At 41.1% G+C, this 20,554-nt stretch overlaps 1 protein-coding gene across 1 annotated transcript in view; it reads right to left on the minus strand.

Moving 5' to 3' along the window:
* Positions 1-407: 407 nt before the first annotated feature.
* Positions 408-20,554, minus strand: part of LOC109634593 (mitochondrial intermediate peptidase) — a 28,219-nt gene continuing 8,072 nt past the window's right edge. Inside the window, exons 13-19 of the mRNA XM_020095205.2 lie at positions 19,880-20,087; positions 19,043-19,152; positions 18,754-18,828; positions 17,521-17,637; positions 13,168-13,289; positions 11,061-11,134; positions 408-901 (exon numbers count right to left, since the gene is read on the minus strand). Coding sequence (XP_019950764.2) covers positions 801-901; positions 11,061-11,134; positions 13,168-13,289; positions 17,521-17,637; positions 18,754-18,828; positions 19,043-19,152; positions 19,880-20,087 — 807 coding nt within the window. The 3' untranslated portion in view covers positions 408-800. The remainder of the gene's footprint in view (positions 902-11,060; positions 11,135-13,167; positions 13,290-17,520; positions 17,638-18,753; positions 18,829-19,042; positions 19,153-19,879; positions 20,088-20,554) is intronic.

The following is a 20,554-nucleotide window of genomic DNA, read 5'->3' on the forward strand; positions in this document are numbered from 1 at the left end:
AGGAATCAAGGGAAAAAAACACTAATTCTTATCGAGCAGAATTCTTAGATATGCTAAATCCAGGAAAGGAAAGAAGGAAAAATGGTATCGGAACATCTCTAATTAAAAAATACTAAATATTAACTCTCCATGGTAATTTAACTGAGTTATATCCACCACAGTCTCCCTCCTGAGAAACTTCTGACAGACAAAACAGACGGAGCAGCATTAATTTAAAGCCCAAACAATGAGCACATGACAGGAAGAGCAGATTAGCTATTCTCCCTCATGCTGATATCATCAGGAAACAACAATGTTCTGCCAGAATGTGAGCTGAGAATGGATCTTTAATGAGGAGGATATTAGCTGCTGATATTAATGAATTAATGAAAATAAAGGGAAATTAAATGATAAAAAGAAAAACCATGCACATTTAGATACATTTATTTGTTCATTTTAACGAAGGTCAGTGCTGAGAAAATGTCAAAAAGGTTATGTACAAACGTGACCTGGCACAAGTTCCTTTAACAAACATTGAAATATCATTGATGGGGACAGTTTTGGGAAAAGGCCTGTAAATGTGACAGAATTAACCAGAATCTGCAATAATCAATACTTAGTTATAAAAGGTTTGTTGGCAAGTTTTTAAATCTTCTCGAATCATCTGTTTTATATATTTTTAAAAAAAGTCAAGGTGACTTTAAGAGAGAGCAGCAACCTATAAAATGCAGCTGCTGAGTGTGAGCTACGCTGCCGTAGCTTTCACCTCTCGGCCCAGCAGCAAAAGTTCAAGTCCGTTTCCACGTGACCAGCGACGTCTTTCAGCTCTCAGAGTCCATGATGAAGGTCTCAAAGTTCGGGTTGAGCTCCGACACCAGGGCGTCCACAAAGTCGTCGATGGTGGGTCGTCTCTGCAGCATCCCTGTCACACAGAAACACAGCGGCAGGTTGAAGGATGTGTGTGTGTGTGTGTGTGTGTGTGTGTGTATCAGATGAAAGTGAGGGGAAAAAGCTATGGTGAGGCACTGGGATGACCTTGTTTCCTTCACCTCGTTCTAAAAGTAAAGCTTAAATATTTCCAACCTGAAGTCACTGCAGTGGTTTTATAAAACAGAAATCTCTAACAGGCTAATAAAGACATTTTATTGAATCCTTTGAAGCATGTGACTTTTTTTTTATAGCAGATTCAATTAAAATCAAATTAAGGTCGTGGACACAGGCAGCTGCTCCTGAGACTTCTGATCTAATTCCAGTTTTCTTGCAAAGTCATCTAAACCAGTAGAATGTATTTTAAGGATGTTTTTTTATTTTTATATTATCTCTTCAAAATCTTCCCTGATTTCTAAGGGAATAATTCATGAATCCTGATGAAAAAAACCAGGCACGTTTAGGGGACTGATATCTAAGTTGCATTCTAAGTGATATTTAAGATGAAGGTATAAGGACCTTTCCCAATTTTGACCAAAAAACCCTTCATTGTTATATTTAATCTGGTCAAAATGGTGTACAGCCACTTTTCTAGCACCCAAATCCTCACACATTCTAACTCTTGAGAAGAAATGAGAGTAGGCTGCGATGCTCTGGTTTAACAGGCCTCTGATGGTGATAAGAATCAGCCGACTGTGTGCAGTTAAACAAGGCTATGAAGTTCCCCACAGCTTAGGTTTCTGTCTGTAACTAAAATAAAAGGTCTATCTCACATTTTATGGAGCTTTAGAGACCTGATAGTGAGCTCACACACTCACTCACCACACCAGACTATGACTAGTGCCGTAAAGCAAATGTGACCATGCAGCCATGAGCAAGCGCTGGGAATGCGCGTCTGTGTTTTGAGAGCCTGTCGGCCAGTTCATGCATGGAGGAGTCCCTTGCTCGCTTTACAATTCAGCTGCACGCCTGCTTTGAAGTCACTTCATTTCCCCTTGTGTGGCTGCCAATGTAAATAGGCGCTCTGCCCCTCCCTCCCCCTCCCCGCTTTCCTGCATGGGTCACCTCCAGCGCACACACACTCAAGCACACACACAAAAACTTGCACACAAACGAGTCTGCACAGGCATGCATGAATGGAGACGTAAAGAGTTTCAGACAGCAATCCAGAGCGTACGGACACATAAAGCTATGGACAGTCCAATGTACGCACACGCACACGCACACGCACACACACACACACACACACACACACACACACACACACACACACACACACACACACACACACAAGCGGACACTGGGGTGTGTGTCACTGCCATCTTGAAACTGGCTCAGCAGGTACAAACTGACCTGGCCTACAGTGGATCTCCTGAGATGAGACAGCCGTGGGATTATCATCTCCTCTTACCCACCGGTTGCGCCCTGCCCCACGGCTACAAGATGACACCAACACACAGGGGTCCCTAATGCTGCAACCGCAAAGCCCCTGGATCCCTGGGAACAGTGCAGCCACATGAAAGCGATGATTTCCAACCATAAATGATCACTGTAATTAAAGCGCTGCTGGATGTGTTCGCTGTGACCACGGTCTATGGCATCTGATGACTGCTTTAAAGTGGATATCCAAATACTAGGATTAGTGAATGTTAATACAGAGAATACTGAGGTCAGCACATCAAGTTACACCTAAGTGCCCTGATCAGAAAGATCCCTGATAAGAGAATATAACATACTAGAAAATAACAGAGAAGTAAGTGGCTTTCAGACAGGCACTCAACTCCTGAAATCTTCCAGAGGGGCTGTACGAGAGAACCCAAAAACCTGAGTCAGACATCCATACCCGAGCAATGGGACAAACAACGACATTTGCTTCTTTCCTAAGACGTAGATTATCACAACCTCTTCCACCATCGCCATGCTTGCTCTCGTCAAAAACTCCAGACTCTGTGTTGCCCTCTAGTGGATGCATAATTTGAAATGAGCCTTTAAGTCACATTACATATATTTTACGTCGATTTAAATATTGATGAGTGCAGCTTTAATCTAAAAAGCTTAATGATCAGAGATTTCTTGCTTCGGTGGGGAAATATATCATTGTGGCACAAAAAAACCAAGTAGCAGACGCACAGGTACACACACGTTCTGACACTTGTTTACTTATTACAGTACGTGAGCAGTGAGAGCTACTCATCTGAACTCTCCATACACTTTCTGCAGCGTCACCAGCACTTTCTCTAATAGATGTAATTTCCTGCCTGTGTTTCCACAGGGGAATCTGATGTCTGGAGCAACTGCCTGCCACAGGTGAGACAAGCAAAGTTAACATGACATGAGTGCTGAGAGAGGAAGGGGAGGAAGAGAGAAAAAGACAGAATTACAGAGGGAAAGGGAGGTGTGATCATGAAAGAGGTTAGGCAGGTAAACAATGGTGCCCTTTGCTGGCGTCTCATCACCAGCTGCCTGTGGTGTCAGCACCCCAGCGCTCATCGCAGTGGATGAAGAGAGGATCAACAATAAGTGGCGAGGAGTGAGTCTTTTCTCAAACCAGATCTCCGGGGAGAGTCGGTGTGGAATGCGCAGATAACCTCAAAGTCATAACAACAGTGTGGAGAAGTATCTGATCTGAGGCGCTGCTTTTACATACACATGGAGGCGGGGCAGACAAAACAGACGGGCAGGGTTCACTGACACACTGTAAAAGAGGTGAGCAGCAAAGGGATTTAAAAGATAAAAGCACTGCTTTTGAATTTACTGGAAAAGTGGTAAATGTGTCCACAGATGGTAAACAATGTCTCATCAACAATCCATGGGCCTGCTACAAAATATATATAATGTACAAAATATAAATCTAAAACAGAGAAAGCAGCTAGTTGTTGTTTGAATCTGAGTACGACGTTTGATCAGTGAACACATAAAAGTCTAGAGTATTGAAAAATCTCACTACTGTCATATGTACTGTTAGGTGCCTTTTCCTCTTAACCTTTTAACTTTTTAATTTTTCTTGTGTAAGATATATATATATATATATATGAGTTTGCTTCTCATAATACGATTTTAACAGTTGGTGGTACTCTAATTCTCCACGTTTTTACTTCTGATATATTGTAAGCTATCCTTGGGTGTGTAGAAAGATACCATGAAATAAAATGTATTATCATAGCTTTGAGCAACAGTGTCCCAGTGACTCAGACTAATCCACAGATTTTACTGTGAACATTTTTCTCTTGCACTTTCTCTGATCCAACGTCATGACAGAGGTGCTGCAGATAATTATCTCTGCCAAACATGTTATGTTTTCACCCCCATCTGTTCGGTGTTTGTTTGTGAGCAGGATTACGCAAAGACTTCACAACCGATTTTTTCCACGAATTTGGTAGAAGGATGAGACAAGAAAGAACATAATTCATTTCGGCATGGATCCGGACAAAGGGGTGGAACCAGGATTTAAAAAAAAAAAAGAAGTAAAATGTGTAACTTTGGGCCACTGGGGGTCTCTAAATCAAAATGATAACAAAAGATCTAGTTTGAATACATCCTGAAGGAGCATGGGATTATGGGAACATAATACAAAAATTACATTTGAGGGATAGTTGACTGAAAAATGAAAATTCATTCATTATCTGGTAAAGAATCCGATACAATTGAAGTAACTGGTGACTTATACTTCAGATGTAATAAAACAGAAAAACATCACATGCCTCCATACTGGTGATCACAAGCCCTGACATTCATATTCGACTCGAAACAAGGTTATTTACACCATGTGTTAAGCATTAATGTCCACTGATATTTTCCTAGGAGGGGCGTCCAAGACCCTCGGACACACCATTGTTTGGCTAAGTCTGCTAGCTTTGCCACTTCCATTGGACTTTAGGGCTTAAAACACGTTGTCGAGAGCCTTTAAAATTGAGCAAACAGATGATCACGACAGCTGTAATCCGATTTACAGACTCTCACAAGTCATTTAGATACTTCACAGCAGCACCTCATCACTAACCGTATACTTGTACTTGGCGACTCAGAACCCAGAGCCAAACTAAACACAAGCTGCGCTTTGTGTCCTTTGTTGAGGGAGCCTTAGGACAGAGACGTTGCCTTGTGATCATCTCGTATTTAAGAGTTTCAGTTTCCATTCATAATTGCATTGACAGTCATCAAGGATAAAAAAACAGCTTCTACCCACTACAGTCATCTCACGGCCCGCAGCATGAGCCAACTTGGCCAACAGAGTTTGGGTAAAACAGCAGGTGTTAAGAGACACAGAATGAACAAGGATTTAAAATAACAGAGGGTCTCTTTCAACAGAGGTATCCTCACACACACTGCTGCTTAAGAGAGCACTTTTTGAGCAGAAACCCAGATCTACAGATTCACACAGGGTAACTTGCCCAAGTGTACTTTAAGAGTGCTTTCCGGCATAGATGCAGAACTCATTCTCTGTACCTGCTCAACTTTTCAAAGGTGGTGTGGGAACGTTCAAGTCACACACCCTCTTCTTTGGCTCGACTTCCACACCCTCGTCTGTAAAAGTTATTTTCTCAAAACAGAACAGAGGGATTACTATTCAAAACTGGGTATACTTGAACTTAGCTCTTTGCTTTTCTGCCTTCTTACCTCTCACAGGAGTCTATATGCACACAGCCTGCTCAGAATAAGTTGTTTATTTACTCAGAGGGTGGTGGGCGATGGGTATCAGTCAAATGAGGACCTATGTGGCTGGCTAACAGCTCTGAGGCCGTGCTAATGACAGCTCTGGGGACGAGAATTTAGCTGAAATGTTTAAAAATTGCTCCCCAGCCTGCAGCTACTGCCTGTTGAGTTCATCAAACATGTGAGCTGTTGCCTATCAGGAGCTTTGCTGCTGTGGAAAAAAACACAGGGAGTAGACTGTAAGATGACCTACATTGTGGCCAGATAACATGAAAGATAATTATAATTTTGAGCTGGTACCGTAACCTTAAAAACTTTAGTTATTCACTGGCGTTTCCAGCAGCGTATGTCTAAATCGAAGCTATAACTTGCTTTATTGGTTCCCTCAAAATATGTGTAGCGAGCTCTTGCTAGCTATATTTACCTGGATCCTGCTAACTACGGCACTAATTACCACCATTGGACAGTGTCCTCATCCTATCCCAAAGCTGAGCTGAGGCTGACTGTTACTAAGGAACTATTGATCCCACTCCCATGGGCTTGGTGTTCTGTTCTTTCATGATTTAATTGGTTGCTTTAATGGGCCAGTTACACCTACGAGCAGCGCGCAGGGAGCAGCAGCGATGTACATTTGAAATGTGAACAAACTGCAGCATGCAGTAACTTGAGCCTCAGCTTCACCTCCTCTGCAGTGTCATGTTCCCGGCATGTTTACGAAACTACGTTCGCACACTCCAATAGAGAGCATGTGATCGTACATTTCAAAACATATTTCAGGCCCATTCAGCCGGTGTTCAGCTGCAGCTCGTAACCATTCGAAACATGTCACGGTGAGAAAAGCAGTTACCTCTGTCAGAGCTGCAGGCAAACCCTCAGCTCACCATCTCTGTAATTACACCTTTGAAGTTCAGGAAGCTTTTTCTCCAAGCCACACTTTAAGACAGGACAACAGAGCAAGCGGGACAAGAGTGATGACAAACACTGCACTGGGAGACTCTTTGTTGAGTAAGTGCCTTCACAAAAGGAAAAGAAAGAAGAAAAACCTGCAACGTTAACGAGGATAAACTCTACAAACAACTCAGTGAACCACCCTCTAAACACAGGAAAGTTTTCCCCAAACAAAACTGCTTAACATATAATTTATAATTTTTTTATTTTAAGTGACATCAAAAAGAAAATATCTGTGGTTTCGAGAAACAAAAAAACAAATTTATGTTGTGAGTTCTCATCTATCAGTGTTTTCTGTGGAGCTGCGGCTGATTGTTTTCTGAGTGATGCACAGCCAGGCCAACCACAGGTAACCAACTGTAGCCTACTACTGCGGCTTGGCAAAACTGAAACAATTGGCTCTCTTGGATCCAGTGATTGTTGAGTGATTCCTCGTCATTTTTCTGTCTTGTAACTTGCAAGTTCAGGGACTGCATGAATTGAACTGCTTGGTGTTATGTTAATAAATTCGGAATAAAGTTGGACATTAGGTTTCGGTGGGCCTTTCTGGGGGCATGCCTGATGGCAGTTTCTGAATATAAACTGTTGGCATTTCTCTGTGGATTGACAGCTTTCATGTGTTCACAGTATCTATACAGCCCATAGACCTGATTTATAATGAAACTTCAATGACCACACTGCGGTTGTACTTCTCGGCCAACCAGTGCAGCTTCAGTCTACATAGTTTTTTTTGTAATTGTTTAAATATGGGGAGAATAGTGCACACCTCCAGTCTCTACTATAACATTCACTCAGCTGTAAACATGGAAAGTGCAAGAAACTAGTTTACCAATAATAAAAATACAAAGACAGAGGGACAAGCTCAAACTGGAATGGGTCTTAATCAGTTTCAGGAACTTAAAGAATCTTTTGGACACAGTTCTTTTAATTCAGACATTAAACTGGTGAGGAGGAAATGCCAAACATTAAGCCATACTAGCTGTGAGGCTCTAAGTATGGCAGTGTTGGTCTGTTCGTCCACCACTTTGGTCAAGACTGACTGTTTTCAACAGTTATGGGATGGATTACCACAACATATGGAACAGGTGTTCATGGTCACCAGAAGATATTGACTTTGGTGATCCAGTGACTTTCCACTGAGTGCTGCCACTTGGTATAGTTAGTATTGAGCATTCATGTTGACATTTAAAGTAAGTTTTACATTTGTATGTAATTCAAGTTTTACTTTATCATAATAAAGAATATGGCTTAACTGTAAAATATCAGCCTCAATAACTTTTCTTTATCCTGAGGATTTGATGTTTCTGCCGATAGTGTTATCAGAATTTGTTTTTACCTCTCAGGCAAGTTCAGGACTTTTACTTAGCACGATCAACAGGTCAAACCTAATACTTTGGTTTGTTTTGTTGTTTTATTTAAATTATATTCATTGGTCGATCTCTGTTTCCATCACACAAAGATGCCAACAAAGTCCAATCCTTCTGGAGCTGTGCAGAGTGCTTCTTAAAGTGTTTCCTCACTTTCCTCTTCTTAGCTCTGTGGTCATCAAAAAACAAACACCTCTCAATAAATCAAGGATAAGTCACTTCGATACCTGAATTGTGTGAAGCCGTGAAAGATCATCACAAATCATGTCTGCTTTTACCTAGCAGCTATAAATTGGGTATTTTACAGCTTTACTTCTTTTCGGTAAAGTTTATTTTCTCCTTCAGGTCAGACAGAACCATACATCATTGTCACAGAAGTGCTGTGGGACAGTACGGACCACCGTGCTGTTAGGGTTTATTAGGAACTATGCATGCAGTCATAAGAGCTTTTCAGTCGAGCTGCCTCCGGACAAAGCATTAACAGGGTCCTGGGACTTGGCTGCCTGGCCCAAGTAGATCCATTTTCTGTGCTCGGCAGCCTGAGCTCTGGGAACAGTCGGGCCCATGAAAGCCCTCTCTGTAGCAGGACCCGAGGTTCAGTTCATCCAGTCGCTCACCTTTCACTCTATTCCCTTTCTCCCCTTTTTTCTTCCCTCTTGCTCTCTCTCTCTTTTTCCCTGCCTCGCTAACTCGGTCCTGGTGCAGCTGGTCTGGATTTAATGCTCAGGTTTACATTTCAACATCGTCTGTGCTGGGAAACACCCAGTGGCGGGCAGCAAGCCATGAAGATAAAGACTGGCCTCTGATTAGCCTTAGCCGGGCCTGCTCCGGTTCCCAGTGTGCCCTTGTGTCCCCTCTACCACCTCGCCGAAAGGGGACAGCAGGGAAATGTTACGCACCTCCATTTATCTTTGCTCGAAAGTGTTTTGAGTTGGATCTGGATTCAGTGTCCTTCCTCTGGTTCTCTGGTCTCTCGTGGCCTAAATCCTCCTTTAGATATAAAAAGGGCCCTTCTCACTGGCTACAAAACCCCTTTCCGTTCTCCAATATGAATTCAAGATGGTTTCTATGAACCTCTCAACCCCACGGCAAAGAACGGCGAAAAGCTAAATGTTTCAGCACATGCAATGATGTGCTTTTATAACTCTGACTTCAGCGCTCATGATGTTATGGTAAATTATGAGGACACATGTATCCATCAAAATAGCAAACAGGCTGAAGGAATCTTCTTTAAAAATGTAGGGAGTTTTGGATTTAGTTTAAGCAATTCTCCAGACCAAGAATAGATTTTATTATATTTTTGTTTTTTTAAAAGAAAAATGTTTTTTTAGATGACTATCAAATATCATATAATTTATTATAGGACACTGCCAAAATGCTTCACTGGAACTAACATCTAGCAATTTCAAGGCTCTTTTAATTTGATCTGCAGTTTTTATTATAAAATTTAATTCTTTGGACAAACTACTATTTTCCACTATTACAGCCTTGAGCCTCATACCATGACTTATGGCAGGGGAAAGACAGCCGGAGGGATCAATATGACCCTGATAACTATTCTGCACACAGGGCATGGGGCTATAATTAGAGTGCCACTCACTTCAACGGGAGCCATAAAAGCAAATATTGTTAGTTCAATAACAGTCAACTGGACGGTAGATCTCGTAACAAAGACCTGATTGGTTGGTGGTTGTAATTTCAGAGGTTGGTTGCAGCCCTAGTTGGAGCCATCAGAGGGACAATCTGACGGAGGAGGGAGGAGGAGGTGACCCTGAGGGAGAGATTTACAGTATGCTCCCAAAATGTCACCTGATATTACAACTCCCTCTCATCCTCCCCTCTTTTGTCCCGTGGAGACATGCCACAGCGACTTCTCAAGGAGTGGAGGAGAGGAGGAAGTGACGGGAGCACAAAGTGAGGAGGAAAACAGGAGGAAGCCTTTTTTGCATGACATTCCGATAAGATAAACGACAGCTTCTTCAATGACACCTTTGATTAACTACAGTTTGATGGTTAAAAACCCGGAGAAAGGCTGAAAGACACAGAGAGCTAGATTGTTAAAACACTAACATTCGATAATTGGTAAATAATGCAGAGTACATCTTTGGTGTGATAGCATTAGTTTTGCCGATATTTAGTCATCAACCAAAGCATTGGACAAATTCAGATTCTGACCTGGTACTGACATAGATGAAAAGACAGTAGTCACAAAATTTGAAGGATTCATTGTCTGAGGTCCATGAATAATTTTTTCAAAATTTGGGGACATTTGATGGATCAACGAAAACCAAAGTAATGAATCAAATGGCTGACAAGGCAGTCTTTAGAGCCATGTCACAAGCATGGCTAAAAATGTGTTTGATCTTAAGCAGTTAAACACAGAGTGGAATGTACCAGTCTGTGCTCTCAGCCCTGCAGAGTCAGCATTGTTTATCACTCAAACCTATAATCAACCATGTCTGTCTTCCCTCCAGCTAGATTTTGTCTGTGCACAGAAAAGCAACATGATACTCAAAGTCATTTAGATTTTTTTAAGAAGATCAAATAAGTGGGCTTAGAAGAGGGTTGGACTAAAGCAGCCTGAATACGGAGTGACTGCTGCAGAGGCAGCTGACTTCACAACGTATATCCCTGCAGCCTACCATAGTCTCAGAGTTGACAAAGCTCCTGTAAACAAAGATAAGAAAAGCTTGGAAGGTGTGTTAAAATGGTAAATGTGTGCAAAAGTGGAGGCTCCAGCTCAGACTTGGCCAAACCACATGAACCAGACTAACACACTCACAGTGGCTTGATGAGAAATGGGGATTTGGTAATTTTGGCTTCTAAGGGATGGTATCCCTCCTCATCCACCTACAAATCACCTACTGTCTGTGCGTGTTAATGTGTGTGTGACTGGTTGTTTGTCTCTGTTGACCCTGTGACACGCAGGCTACCTGTTCAGGGTGTACCCCAGATCTCGTCCAATGTGAGCTGGGATTGGCCCTGCGACCTCCAAAGGATAAGTGGTATAGATGAATGGATGAATGAATTGAACAATGGTGAGCATAGACACTGGAGAGAGAAGTGGGGCCTTTGGTGTTTTTCCAGATGAACAAGTAATAAAATGTCTCAGTTTCACTGACTTATATGAGTTAAAGGGAAAAGATTCTTGCAACATCTGGTAAATATTTTGACATGGTACGGCACCTTCCACCATTAGCATGGGTTCCTTGGCTCCTCCATGGGCCAGCATCTCCCGACGGTAACGTTCTCCCATGTCCCTGAAAAAAACAGAAAGAGAGAGGCAGACACAAAAGAGAGAAAGAGATAAGGTTACAAACACCTGTAGTCTCCCCTATCAGCTCCACATACTCTCTCTACCCCTCCGCCACTGCTGCCGCAACAACTTGGAGCCCAGGGCCAAGTCTCCTAAGCTGTCTGTTCACAACAGACAAGTGACATGAGATCTGATAACTGCAGTTGGAACTAAAACAATCTCAGAAGAAAAGCAAAGAACAGGAAGACAGAGAGACAGTGAAGGAAAAGAAAAAGAGAATGAGAAGAATGAGAGAAGTAGTGAGCGAGTGCTGCAGGGCTGGAGTCAGTAGGGGTTTTGTTTTTCAAAACAAGTGTCTTTGTGCTATGTCCAGGGGCGAACACTTGTGATAGAGAGGGTCTGGTAATGTGTGTCTGTGAATTACAGCAGACACCTCCCAAGGTGCAGGTTTCACATTAATGTAATGTTCAATGTCAGGCAGCAGAGACTTAGACAGTATCCAGGGGAGGCACCCTGTCAGGAGGCATCTGTCTCAGTGCTCCAAACACAAAACAGGTTCCTGTTGTGCCTGCACCACATCTGTGTAACTCAACTCATGAATGCAAGGTTAGAAGTAACTGAAAAGGGTCTGGATGTCATAACTCAGGAGTACAGGAGCTCAGTGAACCTCATAACCTTTGGGATACAAGTAGAGGCTTTCAATTCTTTTCTAATCCATGGGACATTATTCAATTCAAACATCATTGTTAATGCTATCATCTGAAAACCTGCAGCATTAAGTTTGCTTCCTGACAGAAAACATTTCAAAGGTAAAGCAGATAGGCGAGGTGTTGATAATGGTTTTTTTCCTCCAAGATTAAAATACTTCTAAAAGTTAAAGATTTAATGTCTTGCCTTGATTTCTCTTTTTGTTTCCATTTATTCTTTTGTTTTTAACACAATCATTTTAAAAATGTGTGGACCAAACTGATATTGAGGGGCGGAAAGGCACCCAGGAAGTGGAAACCATCATTTCAAAACAATTTAAATGTAATGGCAAGTATCTGCACGACTACTGATCAGCACATGTTGACAAATTGGCTTCGATCTGAGGGGTGATTATAGCATCAGTTGGAGGTTCAGTCATATCTCCCCCAGCGGCCCTGCTCACTCCGTCCCTAACAATCAATTTTTCCAGCTTTACAGGTCATCCTGTGGTGCTGCGTGTCCTTTAAACTTGGCTTCAATTCAGACATCATTATTAATTGTCCACTTCCAACCGGAAGAATTGATGCCACTTACATGCAGTGAGAGTGTTTCTTTTCAGTTTTTTCTTTCCTCTAGTATGTTACATAGGTTCTCTGTGCAAAGCTGTTTTTAGACAATAACTCTGGAATATGAGTCTGTATAAATAGAGTTTTCCTTTCATATATGGACAATGCAGCAGGTTGATGTGTTCACTACAACTGGAAAATGTCTGGAAAATTCAGGCTGGGTGGTGTCTGTGTAGAGCGTCCAGGAGTCAGAACGTATAAATTCTGCCATGGAGCTCACGGTTACAGTGCATGACATCTTTTTCTTTTTTCCAGCTGCCCACTCACTCTGGACATTTTACTGGGGGCTGGCAGGAAAATTTAGGGAAAATGTCCAGACAGTGCGTGTCTTGTTGACATCCTTGAGAAGTCCTGGAGTGATCATTTTGTGATTTTATGAGAGTTTCTGAGAGTCTATAAATAGATGTGGCCCTCTGTGATGATATTAAGGGTCTTTAGTATCTCTTTTGGGAAAACACTGAATTTTACTTATATACTCCTGAGGCTCCACCTGTTTTAAAGAATTATATTTAAGGAGGATTTAATTTGATTCAGCAAAAATTAAGTGGTGCAGCTTTCGTTGATAACATAATTATGTTGTTAAATATCACTCTTATCATTTTCATCAAAAAAGACAGAGCTTAAATATGATGGCTACACAAGTGTTCCAAACATTTAAAAAATTTTGTCTTAACCCAACATCCCCTTAGGTTGAGTATCCGAACTCTATCAAGCCAAGTCTCACCTGTTTAAAGGATCCTGAACGAAGCACTGTCGCCACACCATTGAGGCCACGGCCCGGGACATGAGGTAGGAGTAATACTTAGCCCCATAGCCAATCAGGTGGCTGAATCTCAGCTGCCATGCCTATACCGTAAATGAAAAAAGAAGAAGAAACCACAACATTATCACCTTCAATTGAGTGAAAAGGAACTAAAAATAATACGGCAACAGGATGTGACACAACAAACTCACAGGAGAGAAGTTACAGCAGAATTCTGGCCCCTGATTAAAGCTGTTACACAAAGAGAGCATGCTATTACTCCCCGTCACTATGAATTAGTTTTGACAATATGAAACACATAATGGGTTTAATGTGTGTGGTGATGCTGTGTAGAGGACGTCACACAGCCTTACAAGGCTTGAACGTCTGTGGTCGTAAAACCTGTTGAGAGAAGCTGCTCCATGTTTACAGTTACCTATTCCAGTGATTCAATGTGAGGCTGTAGACTATTATTAAAGCTGAAAATAAAACTAAAGCTTACATCAAAAGCATCTCAATAAAATCTCAACCTTCTTCTTTCAACACTCCACTGATATGGAGGGAAAGAAAATGAAGTCTGCCAATAAATATGTAAAACATGTCATCATCTTCTCAGCTGCTTTCATTATAGAAATATCAGTGGAATAAATAAAACTGTCATCCAACAAACCTCTATAACAAAACACACTAGCTCCTAATTTAAAGGACAAAACGTGGAAATTCCTAAATGGTAGAAAGCCCCTTTCTTCTCCCCTCTTTTTTCCCCTGTAGTTGCCTGAGGTGGGCCCCTCTCCATATCTATAAAGACGAGCTCTTTTATGATCTTTGTGAGCGGGGACTGTGGGGGAATTCAGCTGGCAAACACTCAAACACTCAGCCTGTTAGAGGAGACAGCAGCTGCCATACTTAACAAACCTAACAAACTGCAGATGCTTTCTTCCATCTTCACATTAAAATAACATGTTATTGACTCAAACTCCAAATGCAGGTACAATTATTATCTGAATACAAGAATAACGTGTGCAACATATGTGCTGTGTTTGAACACAGATGACCTGCACACTTCAGGAGCAGAAGAGTTAGAAGAAATCTAGGTATATTTTAATTTCTCTTTGTGATTAGAGACTGTAATTATACAGCAGTATACTGTATGTAACCTTGAATTCTTTTATTTTTGGCCTCTTGGGGGCAAATGGCAAAAAGCTGCTTATTTACACACTCCACATGTGTAAATTAAGCTTAGATTTCATTTGGACTCATTTCAAATATCAAGATAGACTCACAACGCAGCATTCACTGGAACTAATAATTCTTATTCAGTCTGGTAGAGCAGAGCAATTTTCTAACTTTCGCAGTGACTTGCCTAAGTGCCCAATTTGAATGTAAGACACTATAAAACCTCTTAAGGTCTTTTATTTGTAAAGTTTAATTTGACATATTTTATGATGTTGTAGGGCGCACATCCACCCTGCATTAAGTTTAAGATGATAAAAAAGGGCCAGTGAGTTGAGGGGAGTAGCAAAGTTGCATAAAAAACATAATTCTGTCTTCTCATAGATACAATTGACCTCTTCTGACATTATACACAGTGAACTGATCACTTTAATCTGTTGGCGGACTGACCCAGCAGTAAATATACTTAAAGCCCCACAGTGTTAACTTGTCGAGACTCTTCTGGGCCATAGTGACTTTAATAAGAGTAAACAGTTTGTCTGTGTTCCCAGCCTTTATGGAGCAATGATACTCTGCCTTGGGTGGTGTAAATCACAAAAAGTCTGTTTTAACTGTTTAAAGTCAAACTCACAAAGTGTGGGACTGTTGACAGAAGTTGGGCGACGCTCTGTTGTTCATATTTTCTTTTAATTTAAGTTTTATCCTATGGGAACCGCAGCCTTTCATTTGAACAGTGATTCTACTGTATTTTGAAACATGAAGCAGCTATTGAAGAGCTGTTTGGTCTTTGGTGAAATGCTTTAAACATACGCCATGAAAATGATTTTTTAGACTTCTGAGCTCCTTCTTTGTTTCCACTCCCTTAGCCACGCATCAAATGATTAATGTCAACTTCTGTGAGAGAGTAAGTGGGTCACATGTCAGTGAGATCTCCTTTTGATCCTTACATACAAAAGGACACAACGTCAGCGCAGGCTTTTTACTCTGTTCTACTTGTACATGAGATGACAGATGGTTTTTGTACTTTCAAACTTGACTCGAGGTGTTTTTGTCCAACTACACAGAACGTGGAACATTTGACATGTTTACATGGACAGCAACATTCTGATTGTCACCTGATGAAGAAAATGATCTGTATTAAAACACAGCCTTGTAAACAGCATTTCAGATTTACCTAAACCTAAATAAGGTCATACTCAGAATAAAAAACAATCAAATAAAGTCATGTGGATTATTCTATCCTTTTGTTACATTATTTCTTTAATATGTATATAAAGTCCTGTTCAGATGATTTACATCATCGACATGTGATAGTTACGAACTGCCTGACAACATAAGTCCTGGGTTCAGGTGTAAACAAGTATTAGGATGTAATTTTGACCGACTGTAACATGTAAACAGAATTTTGAAAAATTGAAATTAAAAAATTTATTTGAATATGAATAGAATTTTCAAATAGCAACTCATATAAACATAGTTGAAATGATGTCTCATTCTGAATAAAGTTAATAAATATTGCTGTCCATGCAATCTGAGTATTTAGGCCAAGACTCTTCCTTTCACCATGTTTACAGTCCGACAAGCTCCTTCTATCACACAATTTAAATGTTTCTCACACAAAACAAAAACTGGAGGTGTTTTAGGTCCAGACGACATTTTGATTAAAGTCTATTAACAGCTATCTGCATGTGAATACTGATTAATTAAGAAGCTGATGCATTTCGGGTCAATGTGTTTCAGCTCTTCTGCTCTCCTCATGGACTGTTTACCTGCGGGCAACCAAAGCCTGCTCATACATGAATAGTCGAACTAGAAACAGAAACCAGAAGGCTTCTGTCCCCAAAATCTTGTCCTGTATTCTGTATATTCACATGTAAAATATGTTTTAGAGGTTACTGCCCATGTAAATATAGTCACTGTGAGCGGGCACTTGCATTAAAAAAATTAAAACACAAGAGAAACAAACACTTGGTCCTAAAGCATCGTAGCCAAGAATCGCAGATTACAGAAATGTCAACACAGTCAAAAGAACATTTTGCTTTCTGCCATTTATTTCCAAATATTATCCTCAACTCAAGGGTGAGCATGTGGTTTGTGTTACTCACAGCTGATCCTCTCTCTCAGTGCACAGCCGGACCTGATAGCCCTGCTCTATAAACCATACACATGTCAGCGTCACCCTAATGTTTATAATCCGTGGCTCTCCGTAACCTATTAGCCACTCTAACGTTTGCTTTACTGTGGAAATTTTTCCTCTGCTGTGTTTCCATGAGGATGTGAGGAGAGACACAGAGAGATTCAGAGGGTGAATTTACAAGAAAGACAAGTTTAAGTAGAGTCTGTCACTGGGGGATCTAAACAAATCTGTTTTCACTTACACTGATCCAATGATGATCCGATTCCTGATCGTCAAGGGCTACAATCGTGCTCATTTCACATGAGGGAAATGATCCTGCTGTGGTTGGCCGTGCACATGGAGGTGAAGTGCCTGTTAGAGCTTTCAGTGTGGTTTGAAAAGTTGAGGAGTAATAACTCTGACAGTGGGAAACTGCATAACATAAACCACAGTCTCTGGAGAGGGAGCTACAACGGAGGGCACAGGCAAAAGTGTGGGAGGGCGCCTGTTAGGAGAAACTGTGGCCAGGACCCCGAGAATTGGGAGAATATACGGCACTTCTGAAATCTGTATTTCTGATGGCACCCCACATAATTACAGACCAGAGTAAAATGCTCCATGAGGGCCATTCCTAGCTAAATTATGGCCGTTTTTTATATTCCATTCTCCCTCCTAACCTCATCCCCTCGCCCACAGCTGTAAAAGTGGGGGAAATGGAGCTTTTTTCATTAAAGGACTGGGACCAAGAGTTTCAAATATTTCCCCCGGGGAGGTCTCATTCAAAGTATACCTCTGCTTTGTTATTTTAGCAGGGCTTCAAAAAAGACTTTAATCCCTTAAATGCTACTGAGCCTGGGTAAAAGATATAAAAGCAGAGAGAACGTGGGGAAAGAAAAAGGAGAATAGAAAGCTAAAGAAGTCCTGAGATCAACTGGGTAGTGAGACGAGTCTTCATGGAATCATGAGCAGAACTTTCCCCAAATCGTCAACAACCTCAAAGTCTCTAACAGATCTCGTGATATAATATTTAGGAGCAGCTTCTGTACCGTATTGGGAGTATAAGGCAAGCCGTAGAATTTCTGCTGCATCTCTTTCAGGATGTCCGTGGTGGAGCAGTTCTGAGGTTTGCTGTGGTAGATCTGGTCCAAGACTGCGTAGAAAATCTGTCCAGTAAGAAGAAAAACACACTTTCTGCTGAATCAGTCCTGCACATATAGTACATGTTTAACTACAGAAAGGTAGAGGGAAGAAAAAATTAACAGCAGCGACCGACCCAGAGTGCTCTGTAGAAAAAAATAATAGAATGCATATTGTTTTATTTAACCTCTATAATGAATTTAACATTTAGACTAGATTCAAGATGTTCTTCTGTTTTCATCCAGGACATGACTTAATCTGCTCAAATAAACCAGAAATGCAAAACAAGAGAAATGTAATATGGTTTAATGATATAATCAGAAATAACAAACTATATTGGTTGCGGTCTCACATGCACTAAAAAGGAAAAGTTTGTATGACCTCTTCAACTAACAGCTGTTGTTAAATGTTTATGATAAGTAACACTTCTGCATCCTTCATCCTTAAAGCTCTGGAGGCTCTCAACATTGAAGGAATGTTCATTATCAAAACACTGAATCTTCTGCTTTCTGTCATGACTTTAAGAAACAGTGAAGCCGGTGCTCAAACACCACTCTGTTCCTCAAACACCCCTCTGTTCCTCAAACACCGCTCTGTTCCTCAGTGATTAGGTGTTTCTGTAATGCATTTCTTGATTTCCAAGCCATATTCACAGCTTTTTAAGGAGGGATAATATTTAAGACTCATTGATGATAGTACATATATAAGTGAAACGTCCGTTTAAATCCATGTAACCATCACGGCCTTCATGCTTCGATGTTGCCGCGATTGTTAAGCAATACATCCACTAGAGGGCAGCACAGTCAAGAGTGTCGCGATAATTTATCTCTTAAGAAAGAAAAAAAAAGCGACCCCATTGAAAACTGCAGTCGTCTGTGAGGCCATTAAATATATTGTGACATGTCCACTGTGGATTCTTCGTTGAAATGTCCAACGGTTGTCTCTCTATATTTGCTACACTGCCCCCCCATGATTTCTGGAGGTACTGCTCCGCTCCATCTGTTTTCTTCGTATCCACAAGCTTTCAGAAGACATGCACAATTATGAACGACATGAACGCAGAGTTCGGACAGAAAGCTCCCTCCATTTAACGTTGAGCATAAATGAGCCTTAGCAGTGAAAGGGTGTAGGACTAGTCGTACCTGCAGCTGGGTGTCTGCAGCTCCGCACACCTTCTTTGACTCACACAGTCGAGCCACCATACTCTCAGGTAGAGGCTGAGGAGACAATCAAAAATTCATGTCCACATTTTTAGATTATAAAACGAAATTCATTCAATCATCATGGAAAGATTCGAGAATAAAATGAAAAATAAAGGAGTAAACATTACTAGAATGGACATATTTGGAAAAAAGTCTCTGCAGTCATCGAGTAACACTTTTGCAAATCTGTCTTCACATTAGTCTTTATTTTGAGGGTTTAGTTTAGTACCTGTCCAGTTTGGTAATGGCGCGCAAACTGGCTGATGACTCGATAGTCAGTTGCAAAGTACTCCATGAGGATGGACGGGACTTCGGCAAAGTCTGTTGCACATCTGGTTCCTGGAGGAGAGACAGAGCTCACGTATGAGGAAAAAATGAAATCGGGGAAATTTGAAAGAATTATGTTGTTTTGTAAGGTCACAGTGACCTGGACATTTGACCAAATTCTAATAATTTCATCTAAGAGTTCTACCGAACATTTGTAGACATTCCTTCAGGGCATTCTTGAGGTATCGTGTTCACATGAATGGAACAGACAACCCAAACAAATGCCTCAGGCTGTCACTGGCATGGAGTCATAACTGCAGCATTAAGTTACTGGTAACGAAACTGTTGTGAGCCACATGTCTAAACAGGCATAAACATGGTGTCCATTGAAGAAACAGCCTCCAGTTGAATTAAGGGATACTGTTATTAGTGTAAATAAATACATTTGGGATCTTAAATTACTTGAAAAGGAATCCATCAACTTTATCTGACAAGTGAAACAGTTTAAAGTAACAGGTTTGGCACCCGAAGATGATGTAAACCTCTCCTCAGGGCTTCAACTTTCCAATTCACCCTCAATTTTGAATGCTCCACACTGTAATGTGACAACCTATATCTCTGTATCTAACAACATAATTCTAATCTGTGACAAAGAGCTCATCAAGTGTCAAACATCAATCATCTCCAACGTTGCTGGATTGTTCCTAGTTCTCTACATCCTCTGCAAGTTAAATAAATCCTGACTAACCTGACCCACGGTTACAGTAACCGGGATGTTCTGTGTGTGCTCACACCTCACCTGTGACATGCTGGTAGCGAGTGCGTCCCAGCATGGAGTGCATGGCGTGCCCCATCTCATGGAAGAGGTTCTCCATCATGCCTGGGGTGAGAAGGGTGGGGGCGCTCTTGGACGGGTGGGGCAGACTCAGCATCAGCACCACGACCGGTAGCTGGTACTGACCCGTTTCCTCGCACCAGCGGCCGCCACGGATGGTGAAGTGACAGTCCTGGGAGGGGGATGAGGACATGAGGCCAGAAGTGGACAGGGAGATTAACAAAAAATTATAATAATGTAGATGATATTTTGTCACTGGCATGGAGAACTGTCTATATCACTAACTGTGCCACTTCATCTTGTTTTTTCTGTTTCTACTGACTTGCTTTTATTTTCAAGACATTTCATTTTTATTGACAGGACAGGAATTTCAGCTAAAAAATGTACATATCAATATACATGTGTTAATAATTTATTTAACTACTTCCTTTTCCCGATTTTGTTCTTACTATTTGACTCACATTTGTATTGTTTGTGTGATTAGCTGTATTGTGTGATCCTTGTTTTCTATAATATAGTAATAAATATTATACTATTATTATTATCTTGTTAATAAAGTTCTTCTATTAGTTAGCATGTATTTTACACTGAAAACACAACTGGTAGTAAGAAGAGAGGTGCAGATAAAATAAATGAATG

Source organism: Paralichthys olivaceus, chromosome 11 (genome assembly GCF_024713975.1).
Source record: "Paralichthys olivaceus isolate ysfri-2021 chromosome 11, ASM2471397v2, whole genome shotgun sequence".
Classification (NCBI taxonomy): domain Eukaryota; kingdom Metazoa; phylum Chordata; class Actinopteri; order Pleuronectiformes; family Paralichthyidae; genus Paralichthys; species Paralichthys olivaceus.